The sequence below is a fragment of the Panthera tigris genome, chromosome C2 (assembly GCF_018350195.1).
Source record: "Panthera tigris isolate Pti1 chromosome C2, P.tigris_Pti1_mat1.1, whole genome shotgun sequence".
NCBI classification, from domain to species: domain Eukaryota; kingdom Metazoa; phylum Chordata; class Mammalia; order Carnivora; family Felidae; genus Panthera; species Panthera tigris.
The window spans coordinates 119,402,594-119,423,251 of NC_056668.1; the positions used below are offsets into that span (position 1 = coordinate 119,402,594).

A 20,658-nucleotide genomic window follows, 5' to 3' on the forward strand; every position below is an offset into this window, starting at 1 on the left:
ACCAAGAAGCATTTCTCTTTTCCTTTCAGATGTTGCTGATGTGGGCTCATTCTTCTTTTAAGAATACAATCTTTTTTATCAATATTTTTAACCATAAAATGAATTTAGAAAACATAAAAGAAGTAACATGTCCCCACAAACTGCTGTGTTTTGAGGTTTTGAATATTAGGCCTGTGCTTTATAGCTCAAGGGAGTGGAATAAAAAATGCTGAAAAGCAATTAGAATCATTACAAACAAACCAGCATCAGGGATTGGAGAGGAGCAAAGCCTTGGAGTGTGTGGCGCCCTTGGAGGTTGTCCAGCTGGAGGTTTATGCACTCCCTTGCATAAACAGAGAAAAATGTGTCTCAGATGTACTCAGGACACAATGGCCTAAGGCAGTGGTTCTCAAAGTGTGTCCCCAGACCAGCAGCCTCAGTATCACTTGGGAACTTGCTAGAAATACAAATTATTAGCAACCCCCCCCCCCCATCTCAGAACTCTGAGCTTGGGGCCCAGTATCTGTGCTTCCATGAGCCTTCCAAGGGATTCAGCGGCCTAACGTTGGAAACCACTGACCTCAGTCACCTAGCCAGGGCTCATTCTATGAGTGATTTTGTATGGTCTTCCCAAAGCCAATGAAGGAAGAGTTGAAATCTTAATTCTTTCCTTCAAGGAAAGCTCTGTCTGAGGAAAACTACGTTGGTCAGATCTAGTTAGTTTCTGCCATTATCTACTATGGTGACTTCCAACCATTTTTAGCTTTGTGATACTCATCCCAAGAAGCATGCTGTGAGGACACACTTTTCAAATAAAATGTAACAGAAACTGCCTTTTGAGAATTTCGTGATAGGCAGGAGTGTTCCAAAACCAACACTGAGAATCGTTCCGTACTCTGAGGTGCCAAGATTCTCCTAACTCCTGACTCCTCTCAACCTAGTTATGTACCAGTTCAAGAAATCCACTGAATTTTATTTTAACTCCCTTAACCCAAGGAGCACTCGGTTAGCACGCGCTCTCTACCAATTCTCACCTTAGGCCTGGAGGCCCCATATGACTGCGGTATGCCTCCAGGCCTCCCAGGGGAAATGCTCCACCATGCCCACGGACATGGAAACGCGACACCTGCCTGCAGCAGGTACCTCAGCCAAGGCAAGACAGGGCCATTAAGAAAGGAAAACAAACACCCTACTTTCTAACACTGTCGGACTGCTCTTGCTTTCTTCATCATGAAGTGACTCCTCTCTCTTCCCAAAATCCAGGAGCAGCTAAAAGAGGAAGATGTAGAATGCATTGTGAATCAGGACGAACTGGCCATGAGTTACCAGGAGCAAGCCACCTCGCCCTGCAGTCCTCCTGCAGGGAGTTCACCGCAGACTCCAAGCAAAGACAACATTTACGAGGGGGATCTCGGCCTAGGAGGCTACGAACTCAAGCTTGAGCAGACTCCGGGTCAGTCCCAGCTGAATTAGTGGTGAACAGTGCAGACGTAATCACAAGTAATGCCAGGCTCACTGAGAGATACAAGCCAAGCTGGGGAGGCAGCATGGGGAATAGAAGCTGGAAAATGCAGTAAGAGCACAAATTGAAGAGAATCAAAACCTTGTCACAAGTATCCTCTAGTGCCTAAAGAAATGAGAATTTATTATCACCCCTCTCTATTATGCAACTGAATTTAAGTTTTTGACAGCAGCCATTTTTATTAGCGACTTGGGTGGGGTGGGAAGGGCAGAGAAGCGAGGGAGTCAGGAGTCTCGCTGCTGTTAAGGGAGGAACAGATACCCTTGTGTCTGAGGGGTTTCCGTTCAGTAGGCAGCTCTCCAGGCCTTCGCTTCAATTTTGGATTTCATTCCCTTCATTAGGGAGAGTTTAAAAATAAGGAAAAAAGTTTCTGAGCATAAAGATCTGGCTCCTAAGCTGGAGGTTATGCCAAGTTATTTAGTACCTGATTATTTGTATATTATAAAGACCTAGACTCCCACGTGCCCTTAATGACCTCAGGGCTATTTGCAAAGCCCAGACAAGGGATCGATACCACTGCTGATGGCCTCACAGAAGCCGTGCCGTGTGGCCACCCACTGTTCTCATGGGCATTCTTGTCAAGCTGCTTCTCCCATGGAATGAATCAAAGGGTTAGTTCCAGCTGGGTGCACCCTGCGCTAAATGCAGCTCTGTTTTCCAACTTGGTAGGACCCTTCCAGGAAGAGCAGTTTTCTTTTCTCCATACTATATTTTACCTGAAGAACAAGGCTCCCTGTCCTTGCTCGCATTTGAGTCACTCCTTAGCCCTGTGGCAGGTCCCCTCTGTATGCTGGGTGATGAGATTCCACAGCACAGGTTGTTCTCCACGTGGCAGGAGACGGTGCAGGAGTCCCAACCCGTCCTCCAAACCCAACACCCACAGCTGATTAGCAAGAGCAGAAGCTAGAGGAGCAGAGCCGATGATGCATAGACCATACTGAAGACTCAAGGATGCAGCCTAGGGACTCCTCTTACAAGATATGGCTCATAGCCCATGACAAGCAGACCAACACAATAGCTTTTAATTCAGCTGCATGATCTGTGCCTTTTAAGCCATAAAGATACCTCAAGCCTAGCTTCTCTTGAAATACAGATGTTAATATTAGACTCCGAAAAAGCAGGCTCTAGTCTTAGGTGCCCAGGCTATGATGGGTCTGTTTCTGAAGGAGGTAGGGAATGATGTCTTCCTCAGGCCCAAAGCTTGAAAATAACATATGCTTTGCTAACCAGTTGTTAGGCTATTAACCACGGTGGTGTCAGACACACGGCTACATATATTGATTTTGTTCCAAACAGTAGGATCCAGGGGCACAAACTGTTTTATACTCAGCTAAGTATAATCTGGTCATTCCGGGTAAATATGCAAATGGCAAAGCATGAAGTTTTCTATTTGACCTAATCCTAATAAACTTTTGTTATAAAGTATGATTGTGTTGGCCAATGCTTTATTTAAAGACATTTTCGGGCATCTGGTGGCTCAGTCAGCTGAGCTTCTGACTCTTGATTTTGGCTCAGGTCATGATCCCAGGGTCATGGGACTGAGCCCTAACAGGCTGTGCACTGAATGTGGAACCTGCTTGAGATTCTGTCTCTCTTCCTCTGCCCCTCTCCCACTCACATGCTCACTTTTTAGTGTTCTTTCTCTTTCTCTCTCTCTCTCTCTCCCCCCCCCCAAAATAGATTATAGATGGTAGATAGATAGATAGATACATGATAGATAAAGACATTTTCTCTGCTCATGCTAATTGGCAGTTCTAAGCCTTTATACTTGAAATGCCAGGTGAAGTAGGCACTGAAAGGTAACGTAAGGGAGATGCAAGGGTCCTGTGGCCCAGGAAAAGCCATAGGAACTGGCACACAAGCCACTGAAAGAAAGAAGAGAACACTGGTGGGCTGGGAGGGTGTGCCAGCCAGAGAAGGGAGAGCTAAGGCAGGCAGAGTGGAACAGCCTCCTCCTTTCACACTTTCATACACACACAATCGTGAAAAGCCTCAAAAATGGGGGGAGGAATAAAAAGGCAAGTCAGAAGATAAGGATTCATCTTCTTTCTGTCCTCATCCTATGAAAAGAAGAGATAAGAACCTGGTGTTTTGCTGCTTTGTGTGGAGAAAGACACACCAGGGAAAGAGAAGATCCTCTCAAAACAGACTAACATTAGTGGAGGCAGGAGTAAAGAGAAAAATGACATATGAGATGGAAATGAGAAGGAGTGGGGAGAGGAAGGCATGCAATCTAAACCCAGCACCAACTCCCGAAGAGGGCACAGCAAAAACAGCCTCCTGCCCACAGGAAAGCCTTCTTTCTGCTTAGAAAAATACCCTTTCCAGCTGACCATCATGAACCACGGCCAACAAGGAGAATAAGGGGCTGTTTAATCTGGGTCAGACCACTCGTCCCCCTGACTCCAGGTAAGTAAAATATCATGAGTTTGAGGAAATTGTGCCCCACCTGATCTATAAGACAGTGTTCCAGTTTCAAGATGTGATTACCAGCCTCCTTCCCTCTGAATTAGCCCAAGACCCAGAGAGAGGCTAGCCAGTGTCCCAGTTAGAAATTCATAAAACCAAATTTCCTTTATTGTCCTGTTGTGAGGGATAATAATTTATGATCTTAAGATCTCTGTGCTTTGATTAGCAGTATGAGGACTGTGAAATTCAAACCTATTATTTACTGCCAGTTTCTAATGAATAATAAAGGCAAAGGAGCTTTATTCAAACCACTAATGCTTGCACTCATTATTAGAGCTTTAAACAGGACTCTAATTAATTAATTGATTTATGGTTTTTCCTTGAGCTTCTTACCAAGTATACATCACACACACACACACACACACACACACACACACACACACACACACAGTTCCACTCACTGTCAGTCTCCCAGCTAGACCCTCTGTAGTGTCCCCATGGTACTCAGTACATGCCTGAGCAAGTCAGAAGCCTGATGGGAAGTGCCATTAAGGTCTTCATTCATGAAGTTTCTAGAAACTGTTTGGAGAGCAATTTAATGGTATAAATCAAAGCTGAAAATTCAAATACCATTCGACCCACCGATTTCATGTGCAGATCTTTTATTCTAGATATTTGAGAATATTATACATACAAAGGATATTTATTGGAACAACTGAATTGCTGGTTAAATAAAACACAGCACAGCCATCTCATGAGACAGTATCACATGTACTGGTATGGAATGATCTCTAGGATGTATTGTTAAATGAAAATAGCAAAGTGCAGAACAGAGTAGATGGTATGCTGCCATTTTGGAAGGTTAAAGAAGAAATTGGTAGTATAATTTCCTCTTAAGAACTGAGGGGAGACTTAATTTATCACTTTTGTGCCTTTGGGGTTTTGTACACTATGGACGAATTATTTATTCAAAAACAAATTAAATAATAAGAGTCCTATGACTAACTCATCGAAGTACTGAACTACAATAGGAAGTGGAATAAAAACTAAAAAATTTGTTATTTCTCACCATGATCTTTGAGACCTTGAGAATATAAAGTGTGGCATCAATAGTACCAACAGCTTCTGGGTTTATTCATTTGCACCATCCAACAAACATGGATGCAAACTACATAAAAGGTCCTTAAAATTCAAAGACAAATATGACTCCGTCCCATCCATCAAACATCTGGTAGGAGAAGACAGACTGCTAAAAAATGATAGGTTCCTTATAAGATACCAAAACATACAATAAAGCTACAGTAGCCAAAACTGTGTGGTAATGACCTAGAAATAAGGAAAGAGGTCAAGAAAATCTACTACAAAGTACAGAAGCAGGTTCATGAATATAGTTAGAAATTTAGTTACTAAAAAATGGCATTTAAATTTGGGCTGAGAATAAATGGGCTATTACACAGTAAGTAATGCAGACAAATTGACTTTCAATTTGGAAAAAGAAAAATATCAGGTAATACCCTACAACATAAAAAACTAAATTGCAAGTAATTTAAACAGCTAAGTGTTAAAAAAAAAACCTATAGGATAACAAAGTTAAAAAAGAATATGTAAATAACCTTGGCATATGAACAGTTTTCATGAGAAAGACACAAACCCAAAACAAAGAGTGATAAATTTGCATAAAAACACAAAATTTCTTATGACAAAGACAATAAGCAAAATTTGAAACAAACTTGGAGAAATACACACACACACATGCACACATACTTTCGTTTGTGTGTGCGTCTATGTGTATATCAGACTAAGGATTATTGTTCAAAATACACAAAGAACTCTTACCAATGCATGAAAAATTAAAACATTCAACCAGACATAAAAATATGGAAAGAATATGCAGAATCAAATATGTATACCTTCTATCCAGACTTCTACTTTTAGGCATCTGTGTAGAAAACAAATACTTAGCATTTATGCATAAAGAAGCAGACAAAATGATATTCATTGTGGCACTGTTATTGCAAAATATTGGGGAGGAGAATATCCATCAATAGCATAAGGGAACCACAATATTCTCATACTAGGGAATTCTCTGCAGCAATTACACTCTGTGTAGAATGGGTCCATATGCATGCACTCACATGGAAATATTTCCAAGATAAATTGTTAGTGAAAAACAGTCTGGAAAGATCCATGACAGACTGATAACCAAGAGGGGAGTGCAATTACAAGGGCTGAATCAAGAGAGCCTTTGGTTTATCCACCTTATTTTTAATTTTTATAATGATACCATATTCATGTATGGTCAGTTCTGAAAGTGGCTTCAAGATAGGGGTGTGGGAGGGGGCATGGTCAAGAAAGGCTTTAAAGAAGAAGTTACATGTGAGATCTTGAAAGATGAGAGGGTTTGACCAAGCAGATATGATTGGTGCTGGTCTGTGGGGCAGGAGGTAAGACTGATCACTAGAATATGGGAAGAACCTGCCAGTTAAAAGGAACAGCATGGACAAAGGGGTGTGAGGCAGCCTGGCACATTAGAGGAACTACATATAATTTAGTCCACATGGCTACCATATAGGTTGTTTTTGTTTGCAGGTAGGAATGGGAGTATAAGAGATAATTCTGGAGGTACGGATCAAACTAAGGAGTCTGAGCCATGATCCTGTGAGAATGGGGAGCTATTGAAATATTTTAAACAGGAAAGATAATTACATAGATTGTGGGGATATGGAGTACAAGTAAGCCTAGAGAAGGCATAATAGCCCAGTCAAGAGGCTATTTCAATAGCCCAGGAGAGAGACAATGAGAAACTTAAATAAGGCAGAGTCAGGAAGAATGGACTAAAGGAGAGGTTCCAGGTTAAGTTTCAGAGCTAGAATCTACAGTGTTGATAACTGATTGGACATGGAAAGTGAGGAAGCTGGAAGAGCCCAGAATGACCCCAAGTTTAAGGCTTACATGACGGCAGGTGGATGGTTCCAGTCATTGAGGGTATTGGGAAGAGGAACAGATTTGGGGAAAAGCCAACAGATTCAACTCTGGACATGTTGAGCCTGAGGTTCTTAGGGAGAGCTGCATGGAAATGTCCAGATGTTGTTTACACAGATCTGAAGTTTAAGGAAAAGGTCTAGCCTAAAGATGTGTATTTGGAAGGATGAGGTTTGCATCACAGCTTTACCAAAGAGTTTTTCAAATGCCACAACTTCCTCACCTTTCTCTAATTCCTGCAAAGAAATTCCAGTATGCCCTCCCCACGAAAAGACGATGCCAGAATCTCTGCGTGGATGAGCATATTTTTCTTCAAAAGGCATCACAGATTATTTTCATTCAAACCCTGGGTAAACCACTGACAAGAAGAAGAAAGAGGGAACAGAATGGAGAACTGAGGAGTGCAAAATCCAGTGGGTGGACAGAGTATGCACCTGTGAAATAAACCTTGGAGAATCCCTTATAGGGAGATCTGGCATTCCCATGGGACAAGGGTTAGATGCAGAAAAAATGTTGATTTCTACTGTTACTGTGTTTTTGGCCTTATACAACTGCCCTACCTCTCCTCAACTGTAATGGCCAATTTCACCTGTCTACTTGGCTGGCATATAATCCCCAATTATTCAATCAAATACTAATCTAGGTGTTGCTATGCATGTGTGTGTTGTAGGTGTAATTAACACTCATAATTGGTTGACTTTAAGTAAAGGAGATTATGTTAGATAATCTGGGTGTGCCTGATTGAATCCACTGAAAGGCTGTAAGAGCAGAATTGAGGCTTCTGGGAAGAAGGAGAAATTCTGCCTTTGAACTGTAGTTTCAGCTCATACCAGAGACCTCCAGACTGCCCATTCTGAAGGTCTGCCCTGAGCTGAGATTTTACTTCCCTCATCTAATCTCCCTCCCCTCCCTCTCCATCTCCCTCTTGACTGGAACAGAAGGACAAAGGTTGTAAGAGGAATGCTCACACAAAATTAAGGAAACAGATTATTTGCTGAATTCAAATGTGTTTGAAAGGAGCACTTTAGGGATTTGTTTCTAAAATATACATTACCTGCTATATTCTGATTTACTCAGAGTGTTGATCTGGTCTCCTACCCCTTCTCCATCTGTACCACAGTTCAAGGATAACTAATGTTCATAAGATGGCCCTGAAGCAAAATCTTAAAGTACTTGTGAGATTAGCAAAGAAGCTTTCAGATGTTTGTTATTCAGAGCAGGGCAGCTGTTAGACTAGGTGTGGGGGAGGTTGCAAGGAGTAAGAAACTTACCTGCGGAAGGTTCCATATATCTCCCAAATATTGTCCATCAACCTGTCATTCATTCAGTTTGACAAACATTTATTAAACCTTTACAATGTACTGCAGATAATCAAGGTTAGGAATTGCCAATGTCAGCATCATTAATGGGATAAATAAAGATGGAACAGATGAGCAATGATAGAGTCCAGGAAGCACATCAATTCAGAGACATCTTGGCTCACCTCATCACACAGATTGATTAGTTTTAGCGATGAATGGGGAGGAGAGGGGAGCTCCAACAAGCCAGCCTGTAGGTGAAGGAGGGGAATGGACCATCTGAACCACACCACAGGGATCAGCTTCTCTGAATGCCAGCATCCTCCCTAATACTCCCCATCCTGGTCAGTGGGAGGGGAGTGCTTCAGCAAGGATTTAGTGCAAGAGATCAGATTCAAATACCCTCTACTTCATACGTGGCCTAAGGCAATGCGATCATACAGTGAAACTCAGCCCTCAGTTAAGCAAAATTACCAGGTCACTCTCCTGAAACCTCATTGTCCACTCATCATCTTGCAGATGCAAGCATTCAGGATATGCTAATTTAACAGAACTGAACTGAATTAAATCCTGGCTAGGTAGGGCTCTATTGTACCTGGCACTATGTCTAGAAGGAAAAAAGAAAAAAATGGCCCTTTGATATGGGCCTCACTTTTCCATGTGTGATATCTCATTTCATCCTCATGAGAGCCCTGGGAACATCACATTTCAAGCCCTGCTTTATGTGCAGGGACCTTGGAGACAGAGATGGTAAGCCCTTGGCCTAAGATCACACAGTTGATTAAGGGCAGATGGGAGTTTTGAATCCAGAACTGTATAGCTTCAAAGATCATGATTATTTCCCATATACCAGGCTGCAGAAGGAATTAGCACAAGTCTGTCGGTATGCACTAGGAACCTTTGATGCCCCAACACTGGAGACAGGAGACTACACAAATATACCTCAGCTTCCTGGGGTTTACAGTGGAAAGACCAGGGGCACCTGGGTGGCTCAGTTGGTTAAACATCTGACTTCAGCCCAGGTCATGATCTCACCGTTCATGAGTTTGAGTCCTGCATCCGGCTCTGTGCTGACAGCTCAGAGCCTGGAGCCTGCTTCAGATTCTGTGTCTCTCTCCCTCTTTCTCTGCCCCTCCCCCACTCATGCTCTGTCTCTGTCTCTCTCTCTCTCTCTCTCTCTCAAAAATAAATAAAATATTTAATAATTTAAAAAAAGCGGTAGAGAGACCAGAGACTGGAGAATGACCACATAAAGGGCAGAGTGAACCAGAACAAGCTGGGAGGCCCCAGGCTTCCAGACCCTGGATTAGTCGGAACTGATTTGGTACCAAGAGGTCACAATCTAGGTCAATCTAGCTGAAGAAAAAATGTCTTCACTTGTATAACTTAGAAGCCCAAGAGAGGAAGTTAGCTAAATATTGGGGCACAAACCAGGCCATCAACATGCTTCCTTTCTCTCTCTCTCCTTACTCTGGTCTTCTCCATTTTTACCTTGTTCTCGCCAGGACCAACAGCTGCAAAGATGTCTGCCAGCAGCTCCAAACCAAGAGGACATCTTTTCGCTCAAATGCTCTAGCAAAATCCTAGGAATGACAGTGGTTGGCCTAGTTTGTGTCTACACATGCCCACCTTTATACCAATAATATTCACCCAAGGGATAGAGTTATCCAGTTGGCCAGCCTACATCATATGCTCATCCTATCACCAAAGGGACAGAGTTATCCAGTTGGCCAGCCTACATCATATGCTCATCCTATACAGGATCAAGCAGAATCATTTAAATGACTGCTCCTGCCTAAAGAAAAAGCAAAGTCCTTTGTGTTGTCCCCACCCATATTGACCTGTATATCCAATATGATATTGTGGACATAATAGTACATAATTAAGACATTTCAGCTTATGCCTTGTTCTCTTGGAACACTCTGAGGGGAAATAAATTACCATGTTCTAAAGACACTCAAGTAGTCCTGTGGAGAACATGTGGCAAGGAATTGAGGCCTCTTGCCAACAATCGGCACCAACTTGTCAGTCATATGCATGAGCCACCTTAGAAGTGAATCCTTCACCCCATTCGGGCCTTCATATGACCAAAGCTCTAGTTGACAACTTGACTGCAACTTCATGAGAAACCCTAAGCCAGAACCCCGCCCCAATTAAGCCACTCTCAGATTCCTGGTCCACAGAGACCATGTAAGACAGTAAATGTTTACTGTGGTTTTAAGCCACTAGTTTGTTATGCTGCAAAGATGCCTCAAATGAGCATCTCAGAGATGACTCTGAGCAGACAGAAAGAAGTCTAGTCATCTACACCTTTAAGCACATTTTTTTCTAGCAGAATATAATTCTTTGTTTAATGGATAAAGGTCCTGGAATACCAGAACTTTTGGCATATCTCAGCACACACATATCTGACTTCCCCACCTCCAATCCTTGAATCCAGAAATGGAAGTGATGATGACCAAGAAACCACAGTACCCACACCCTCTCTGATCAGGGTCAGTGGTCACCCAAGGCAGGGTGAATGACTAGCAGGAGAAACAATGTGCAAGTTCACTGAGCTATGTGCTAGATGCTATCAAGGGACACAGAGATGAGAAAACTCTGCCCCTGATTTCTGGGAGCTTCTAATCTGGGCACGGGAATAAAGCTAAAACAGTGGTCTCTTGTATGATCCATAGCAGAATGAGGTTTAAGAAGAACTTTAAAGGGGGGAGAGGGAGCGCCTAAGTGGCTCAGTCAGTTAAGCATCTGACTCTATTTTTTTTATCTTTTTAATTTATTTTTTTAATTCACATCTAAGTAAGTTAGCATATAGTGCAACAATGATTTCAGGAGTAGATTCTTTAGTGCCCCTTCCCCTTTTAGCCCATCCCCCCTCCGACAACTCCTCCAGTAACCCTCTGTTTGTCCTCCATATTTAAGAGTCTCTTATGTTTTGTCCCCCTCCCTGTTTTTATATTGTTTTTGCTTCCCTTATGTTCATCTGCTTTGTCTCGTAAAGTCCTCATATGAGTGAAGTCATACGATTTTTGTCTTTCTCTGACTGAGAAATTTCACTTAGCATAATACCCTCTAGTTCCATCTATGTAGTTATAAATGGCAAGATTTCATTCTTTTTGATTGCTGAGTAACACTCCATTGTATATATGTATATACCACATCTCTGTATCCATTTATCCGTCGATGGACATTTGGGCTCTTTCCATACTTGGGCTATTGTGGATAGTGCCACTATAAACATTGGGTCGATGTCCCTTCGACACAGCACACCTGTAAAGCATCTGACTCTTGATCTAAGCTCAGACCTTGATCTCAGAGTCGTGATTTCAAGCCCTGTGTTAGGCTCTGTGTTGGGTGTGAAGCCTACTTAAAAAAAAGTTAAATAAAAATTTAAAGAGGAACTTTAAAGGAAAAAGAATTATGGTCCTGCTCCTCCACTCTAGCTTCACACTGGACTGACTGGGAGAGATTTACAATCTACTGGTGCCTGAGTCTCAAGCCCAGTGGTTCTGACTTCACTGGTCTGGGCTTTGGCCTGAACAACGAGAGTTCTTGAAGCTTCCCAGATGACTCAAATTTGCATCCAAGGTTGAGAACCACTAGATTACAAGGACTTTCTAGGATGGAGAGACATGATCCAGTTGCAGAAAGTCATCAAAGGCTTCCTAGAGGAAGTGGTGGTTAGAATGGGCTGCAAAAGCTAGGAACGTGGTGAGGACAATCTAACGAAAAAGAAGGATGGGAGGAAGCTGTGTCAGGAGGGGCAGAGGGCCTGTCCAGTGGTATCACATTTCCTTGAGCAAGGAGCTCATTGGCTAGAAAGTAACTGAGAGGTGCTGAGGATGCCAATTCTCAACCCTCAGACTATAACTACATGTATTTCTGAGACCACTGTCCAGCTACAAAAGCACCAACTCACAAAACCTGTGAATCATCAAGTTCTAAATCCCTGGCATACAACACATTTGGGATATCATTTATAGGGAGCCACAGCTGCTGCCTGAACAAAAGAGGAAAAAATAACTGCTCCCTCCAAGCCGTGACCATGCAACATCATCTGCCAAATCACTTCAAATTGCTCCTTTTCATAACACTGGCTCCAAAGATGAGAACTGCATCAGAATTTGGCCCAACCTTGGCTCACTCAACTTTGGCTATGGGTCTCCAAGTGCATCCTTTCCCTGGTGAAACCTTGACCAAGAGCCACCCATGCACCCCCCTCACCCCACAGTATGCACCAGCCAGAAATGAAGAGATGATTATTGGGTCAGTCAGGGATTGCATAGAGGTGAAAAATATTTTCATTCTTCCCTTCTAGGTTCTTTGGATGATTTAATAATTAAATTGATATAAGACAGATTAACAAGAGAAAAACAAATTCTGTACATACAGGAGCCCCATAAAAATATGAGACTCCCCGGCAGTCAGGTCATTGAGGCTGATACACCATCCTGAGCTAAGGAGGAAGGGGTAGTGTCTCTGGGGCTTCAAAGGGAAGGAAGGCAATTCACAGCAAGATGGGAAGAGCAAATGTTGATAAACTTTTCTATGCCATACAGAAATGTCCTTGTGATATAAAAAGTTATCTCTGGTGGTAGTTCTCTTGGGGGGGGGGGTGGGGAGCAAGAAGAGGCTATGTCAATTCTTTTAGGCAGTTAAGAGGGAGGTAAAAAGCTCTTCTTGAGTCTGAAGAGCCCAGAGTTTTCCACTCAAAATGATCCATATGGCCAAAGTGGCACATTCCGGGGGTGGCATATTCTGCTCCTCTTCAATTGACAATTCAGTGGGTGTGGATTGACATCCTTAAAGGCTGCGATGCTGCCGTTCTTTATTAAGAGGGTAAATACACCCTCCTGACATCCATCTTAGAAAGAGAGGTCTAGAATAGCTTCTCAGACTTTAATGTGCATTTGAATGCCATGAGGACCTTATTAAAACACAGATTCTGATTCGAAGGTCTGGGTCAGGACCCAAGCTTCTGCATTTCTAGCCAGCTCTCGGGTGATGCTGACCGGCTGGTCCCTGGACCACACTTTGAGTAGCTGAGGCCAGAGCTGTGTTTCTCAGGCTTGGGACTTGGTTAACAGGTGGTCTTTAACTATCTTTCAAGGGGTGTACAGGCAGGTTGGCAGTTTTAAAAATAAAGGGACAGAACCATTTATTTCACAGCCAGATCACTCACTTTAAATGTAATATTAACTGTGATTTTTCACAAAAATCCTTCTACTTTTAAAGTCGGTCCATGACAGATGAGCATCGTATTGGGTAGTTTGCCCCAGCAGCTCTCCAGTTAGCTAGTCTTCAGTTAACAGGATGCAGCTTATCTGGAATAACATGTTTATTCCTTATTTGGGCATAAGTCTCTACATTAGGCAAATATGCATTTTGGTTGTTAGTATCATGTCATCACAATTGATAAAAATGGATCAGTGATTCAAAAGGAGCTCAATGGAGTGTTAAAGCAGAGACAGAAACAGTAATGGAAATACTATGATTCAAAATGGTATGCACATAGGTAGCAAACAAGACTCGAGTGAGAACATGGGCTGTGACTCAGCAGCAATCACCTCGCCGCTGACCCCTTGCAGGACATCATTTGGTACGAAACTTGTCAGAGGAGGGTAAAAAGCTTTCCCTTCATCCTTAGAGCTCAAAGAGCTCTTCTTTTCTGTAATAAGACCCTTGAATCTGTCCAAAACAAGTACAAAATAATACATTCCTGTACAAAATTGATAGATCTGGCCCAAAGTTGAAGAAGAGTCATAAGCCACAGGCACCTCATTCAAAGTTGAATGCCTAACAGCAAAATGGGTCAGGCTATGCTTTTGTCAAAATGTTTGTTAAACCAGTTTCATTATAAATATGCTTACAGGAGAAACAAGAGTAAACTTTAGCCCACAATTTTCAAGGTGAAAAGCCTTTATGATCATGTATGTTTGTTAGTTGGTATTTCACGTTTCAGGTGGACAATACCACCTATGAATCGAGTATAAATCAACTCTTGGCTTATGTGAGATAAATAAATGAAATGCCCTATAACTTTTCGTTTCCTTTGTTACTTGAAAGCCCTTGCTACAGAAAAGACTTTCCATTTTGACAATGATTGTTTCATGCCTCATCAGGTAGACTAGAAAAGGTGTGTTAGGGTCATACTGACAAAATACTGTTAGGGTACCCAGGGAGCCCTTTGAGAGGCAAATAAAAATGTCCATCCACACACTGCATTATTCAGAGAGAACCTCAGTGGTCACCAATATATCTCTTGACCTTTATTTATTCAACAAATATTTAATAAGTACTTTAAAAGCCATATCTAAATGCTACAAAAGAATATGGAGAAGACTTACAAATACAGCCAAAAAATAAATAAGGTCTCCATTCACTATCATCTTCCTTGTTGAAACATTTCTATTTCCACAGTCAGACATGCTAATTGAAAGAGGGGCTTCTGGGCACCAAGACAATAACGAGAAAGCACTCAGTAATTTGGGGTTTATATTCAGATACCCAGAACTATCTGACAGAGACACCCTACATGTCCCTCCATTACCGAAGACAAATTATGAATTCAGATTTTTAAAATTTGGGAGAAATGCAAACTAAAAAGCAATAGGCTAGATAGAGAAATTCATCTGTGGCTCAGACTCTCCACCACCAGACAGAGATTATAGGGTCTGTATACACATATGGATTCGTTAGTGAAGGATGGTAAACTCTATCGTGTCTCTCACAGAAACAAAACAAAACTGTTGTTTTCAATTCTGAATGCAGTTTTCATTTTACTTTGTTAAAAATTGTGTTACATCTTTTTTTTTTTTTCCTATGAAAATGGTGGCCCGTAGGTGTATCAAATGCCTGCTAGTATCATCATATGCTAACGTTTTGAGAAACACATGCCAAGAAGCTGCAAGCAAATCCGATTCAGTCACCTACCACAGGTCAGGTTATACTAAGTACTTTTGACAGATAACCTAGGAAGAGGTAAAGAAGGCTTTCCATTTGAAGGGAAAAGTAATTACTCCTAATAATTTTCAGTCCACAACACCCAGCTGTGCCAATAAAGCCAAGCCAGTTATAAGAAAGATGAAACAAGTGCAGCCATAAAAACTGTGACCCGTCCACATTTAAAAGGAAAAAATACACACAACTCCATTTAGCAGCTCAATTAAGACGACCTCTAGCCATCACACTTGTTACAGTGACACATCCTCCCTCCAATACCCACTAGGGTTGGCTTTCTCGGGTGGCCTGGAACCACATGGCAATTATGAGCTCTTTCTCTCCAGGCATCAGCACTTTCACAAGCACTTATGGTGGCTTTAACCTCAAAAGAGTTCCTGCTCTGAGGGATAAACTTTTCTCCATCTCATGTAATTATCTCAGTGATGCATCTCCCACACTGTGTGGATCCCCTGGAGAGCGGCATTAGTGGGTCAAGTTCAAGTGATGAAGACACATAGCACAGCTGTGTAACATGAGAAAGCCCTCTGTGGAGATGAGATGGGGCATGAGGGTCTCTGAACAAAAATATTGATGCCCCTGGAGACAGGACAATAGTTGAACCATATGGCTGGCATGTGACGGAAGTGTTGGGGGTGGAGAGGACAGGAAGCATATGATTGGTATGCGCCAGGGTCATCGTCCCCCCTCTTCCAACTTTCACAGAAATTCAGAGCTGGGTGAGAGCTGAGCTGGCAGCAGTGAGAGAAAGCTAGAGCAGAGAGGAAGACCAGAAGCTCCTATATAAGCCGCTGAAGGATGCCGGGTGGGGGAAGAAAGCTATTGTTTTGACTTCAATGTTAATTAGACACAATTATAAGAAAGAAGTCACAACCAACCTCAACTGAGATACTAATTCATTAAAGGAGAGTAAAGCTATGAGTCCTAAACCAAGCAGAGCTGAGTTAGCACAGTCTCAGTGAAGATAGGGATGCTGGGACTGAAGTGTCATTATCAGTTGAGTTGTTTCTGCCTGATTGTTCAAACTGTCATTCTGTTCTAGACTGGTGACAAACACAGGGATTTTGCATTATTGTAGAACAAAGAGAACCATGACTTGAGGTTCTCAAGCTTTAAAGCTGAGTTTATACAATTTTGACAGTTCTAATCCAACTTCCACACTTAGGATACCCTCCGCATTCAGAAATTTGGGGGGAAAGAAGGAAACATGTTCTCTGTCCAACCCCCTCACAGGCATTCTTTGCCATGCTAGTGAGCGGGCTTCCCATGAGGAGAGTAGACAGCTCTGCTCAAACTGAGACCATCACCACCTATGTGGCACACAGAGTGACCATAATACTCAACAAATATTCAGGAATAAATTTGCCCTCTGAGACACCACCTGTAAAACCCATACATAATGCATGAATTTAGCCATCTGTAGAAATAAGCCAAAAGATTGTAAATGTATGACTGAAGAGATTGGGAACATTCAAAACACCAATCAAGGGAACCAGGGTGTTATTTCAAAGAAACAAAACTGAACTGTAATTGTAATTTAGAAAAATAAATCCTAATCAATTGTATTGTACCCAGTTTAAGAACAGACTCTGGCACACAAGGGGGTGTGGTTGGCCTGGAGCACACAGGGGGAAGCTTGGAGACCCCATCATGGAGCATTTGTCCTGCCCCATCAGTTTGGATGGGAGAGATTCCACAGCTGGCATCAACAAGGTGTATTCTGCATGGCACAGGGCTGATGTACCAGGCCTCTCCCTGGCAGGTCCACGGTGGCTCTCCAAGGACCTTCAGGGGCCACCACAGAGGAGGAACTCCCACCCCGACGCACCCAGAATAGCTCTCCCTTGATACTTTCACATATTAGACTTCACCAAGCATTTTTTTTTAATTCCCTGCTTTTAAACAGCTCTCCTGAATTAAATATCCTCAAAACTTTCATATATTAACACTTCCCTTTGTGGTGACTTCGTAGATGCTAAGCAAGCTTCTGATAATCATTGTTCCCTACTAAAGAGAAGATGGATGGATAAAAACAAGTTTAGTCCCCAGTATCTTCTGAGTTTAACTGGCTCACACAGCCCATAAGTCCTATTCCAAGTTGAGTCATCCTCCTATCCAGCTGAGTCCAGTCCAGGGATGCAGTCACCATCCTCAAGTCCCTCAGTAACCCAGTGGAAACTGGCATTCCACTGCAGTCTTCAAATTACAACATCCAAGTGTGAATTAAATGGTTAACTTTGTATTAGTTAACTGACAAGCACTGTTCTATCACAGTAAACCCAGTGACAGAGCAAGTAGACAGTTTTTACTGGCTGCTGCTGTGGCAAGGGGACCGATTGCTAGTGGGACACAGGAAGTAAGTGGAGAATAAGGGCCTTGCCAAGGAGGGGGAATGTTTTTCAGGATGCACACAAATCAGAAGTTACTCTTTTCCCTCTTAAAGCCAGAGGAACTCACGAAACCCATCTAGAAGGATCGGGGGAAGTCATGTGTACACCTTCATAAGCACATCACTAAAGTACCATGTGGCATATATTGGCAGAAGGCATTTGCTGGAGGGAAAAAAAAATCCTTCCAACACCTCAGCTTTGGTCTGGAGCATTGCTGCTGTCACAAATCACCACAAATTTAGTTGCTTAAGACAACACACATTTATTATCTTGCAGTGCTAGAGGTCAGAAATTCAAATCAGGCCCATTGGTCTAAAGTCCAGGTGTCAGGATAGAAGCTCCTCCTGGAGGCTCATGGGGAGAGGCTGCTTGCCTTTTTCTGCTTTTGGAGGCTGCTGCAGAGCAGGGCTCATCACCACTTCCTTGCTTCCGCTATCGTATTTCCTTCTACTGACGCTGAGCCGCCTGATCCTCCTGATCCTCCCTCTTATAAAGACCTTGTAATTACATTGGGTCCACTTGGATAATCCGGATAATCTCCCCCTCTCAAAATCCTGAACTTAATCACATCTGCAAAGTACCTTTCATCATGTAAGGTTACATATTCACAGGTTTCAGGGACTATAACATGAACGTCTCTGGCAGCCATTTTCAGTGTACCATAAGCATACAGCCATATTTTAGCATACAGCTAAAAGATAAACTGCGACATATTAAAATTTTTTATTTTATTTGAACAAAAATCTATTCTACTGAGCCACCCCAAACCAGAAGTGGTTAAGAGCACTCTGCTGATAAGTGCTAAGAGAAAAGACCTATAAGGAGAAGGTATGAAAACCAAGAAAGTATTTGATTGGCTACAGCTTAAAGCCTAGTTGGCTGTGATTGGTCATCTTTAGCATTTCGATTTTATAATCTTGAAGCATTTACAGGCTTAGATTTTGGTTTCCTTACATAGGCAGCCATAGCATTAGAGACACCTCAGTCTAATGACCTTTTTGTTTAATTAATTTAACAATTGGAACAGGAGTACATGGCACAACTAAAATGCAATTGATAAACCTTTAACACTGTGCTCCAAGGGTGTGCGTTCTAAAAAAGAACACTTTGTAACTTGGATCTGGACTCTGACCCAAAAAGAAGAGTACGCATCTGAAGTGGGCTGGCATGGACCAATGTGGGACACAAATCACCACAGGACATTAGCACAGATCAACAGGACTGGCACAACATAAGGGAAGAATACTAATAGGCCCTGGCAAACAACCCCTAATCCCAGCCAGCTCCACATTTTATCAACTAGTAATTAACACCAGATGCTCAAATATAAGGAGCATCCAGTATGTGTTGGATCTGTGTGGGTTTATTTTACAACATATAGGCTGGATGAGAGCTGTGATCTACATTGTGGTCTTAATTATTCCTTCTTGTTGTCTTTCTAAAGTCCTGGGTAAAGAACTCCCTTTATTTTTCTTTAATGTTTATTTATTTATCTTAAGAGAGAGCACGCACACGCATGCAGGCAAGATGCAGAGAGAGAGGGAGAAAGAGAATCCCAAGCAGGCTTTGCCATGTCAACACAGAGCCCGACGCAGGACTCGAACCCATGAATTATGAGATCATGACCTGAGCCGAAATCGAGAGTCAGACACTTAACTGAGCCATGCAGGCACTCCCCATTTTTTTCCTTTTTATTGGAGATCTCCTTTAGATCTTGTTAAGCAAGTAACCTGACCAGAGGTCCCAACTAAAACTGGTGGTCACTATGCCAGGGCCCAAGGTGGGCAGCACCATATGTGATTTATTCCTATTGACTGTTCTTCCCTTCCAATATCAGGCATGCTGAGAGGCCCTCCTTAGCCCTAAGTATATACCTGATTAGACCCATCACAAACCTATTAATGAAGATCTGTTTCACAACAAGCTTGGCTTTCAAATTAGGTCTGCCTGAATGCAGATTTCTCCTCATTTTAGCTGCATAATGGTGAACTTAACCTTTCTGAACCTTGGTTTCATCATCTATAAAATATAGATTATAATCTCTACCTTGCAGGTTATTATGATTCTAATGGATAGAGTAGAATTGTAGTCAACATTAGAACATAGCACTTGAGGAGCCAAGATGGCGGAACAGCATGGAAGTTTTTTGTGTGTCTCGCGTCCGTGAAATACAGTCAGACCAACACTAAACCATCCTGCACACCTAGAAAACTGATCTGAGGATTAACACAACAATCTGCACCACCTGAACCACAGAATTCAGCAGGTATGCGGCGCGGAGAGGCGAACTTGGGGAGCGAGAAGTCGCGGGAAGGGAGGTGCTTTTGCAGGCGGAGAGAGGACGGAGACAGATGGTGGGGGGAGAATACGGGAAAGGCACCCCTCCCCCAAAGCAGTTGGAGAGAAAGCAGAAAATTGGAAACAGCCGCAGGGACTAAACTAAAAAGGGAGAAAGGAGAAAGGAGAGGGTTTAAATTCCATTAAGACTGTAAACAAGGGGAGCGCAAAGGCTGCAACTCCGCAGCTCCATACCTCACAGTGCTCTGGTGGGAAGGGTGAATCCCCAGGAACAGAGTGGGGTCCGGGAGGTTCTCAGGCCACACAGGGAAAAGCGGTTTCACTGCTGGAAGGACATTTGGTAGAGACTGTTGAAGCCACCTGGTCCCCGCAGACCCCAGAAAGCGGCCACATTCGCTGGTGCTGGAACAAAGTCCTTAAGGGTGAAGCCTGGTGCTAGATGTGTGTTGTGATTTTCCGTAATCCCTGAAAAGGTGCTGCTACACTATCTCGCAAACTTTTTCTGGGGCGGGCAGGCACCTGGCCGCAGTCTCCGGGCACCGACAGCAGCAAGGTCCAGCAAGAACTCCTGGGTGCAGCCGACGTTCGGCCATTGCTCATTCAGCCATTGCTCGCTGAGACCCTCCCGCAGAGGGGTGGAACAGGTCAAAGCTGCAGTCCTTCAGAAGTAAGCGGCCGGGGAAAGTAGCCGCATCTGAGACAAAACTCAGGAGAGAGGTACTGCCTGGGTCCTGGTCACAAAGAGTGAAAAACGAGGAGTGGACAAAAGCTGAAGACAGAGGACAGGCGCATGATTGCTGATAGGGGAAAACAGACTGGG

General features: G+C 42.9%; 1 protein-coding gene across 14 annotated transcripts in view; it reads left to right on the forward strand.

The window, feature by feature from the left end:
• The window catches only part of SLC9A9 (solute carrier family 9 member A9), a 763,188-nt gene that overhangs the window by 685,271 nt on the left and 57,259 nt on the right, over positions 1 to 20,658 (forward strand). For 11 of the 14 annotated variants that reach the window (XM_042998717.1, XM_042998715.1, XM_042998713.1 and 8 more), the window contains one exon: positions 1,243 to 2,755. The exons of 1 other annotated variant lie outside the window; for it this stretch is intronic. In XM_042998717.1, coding sequence (XP_042854651.1) covers positions 1,243 to 1,452 — 210 coding nt within the window. In that variant the 3' untranslated portion in view covers positions 1,453 to 2,755. Of the gene's footprint in view, positions 1 to 1,242; positions 2,756 to 15,032; positions 15,050 to 20,658 lie in introns of those variants that run through there. 2 more of the 14 variants (XR_006222105.1, XR_006222099.1) reach the window with 2 other exon arrangements.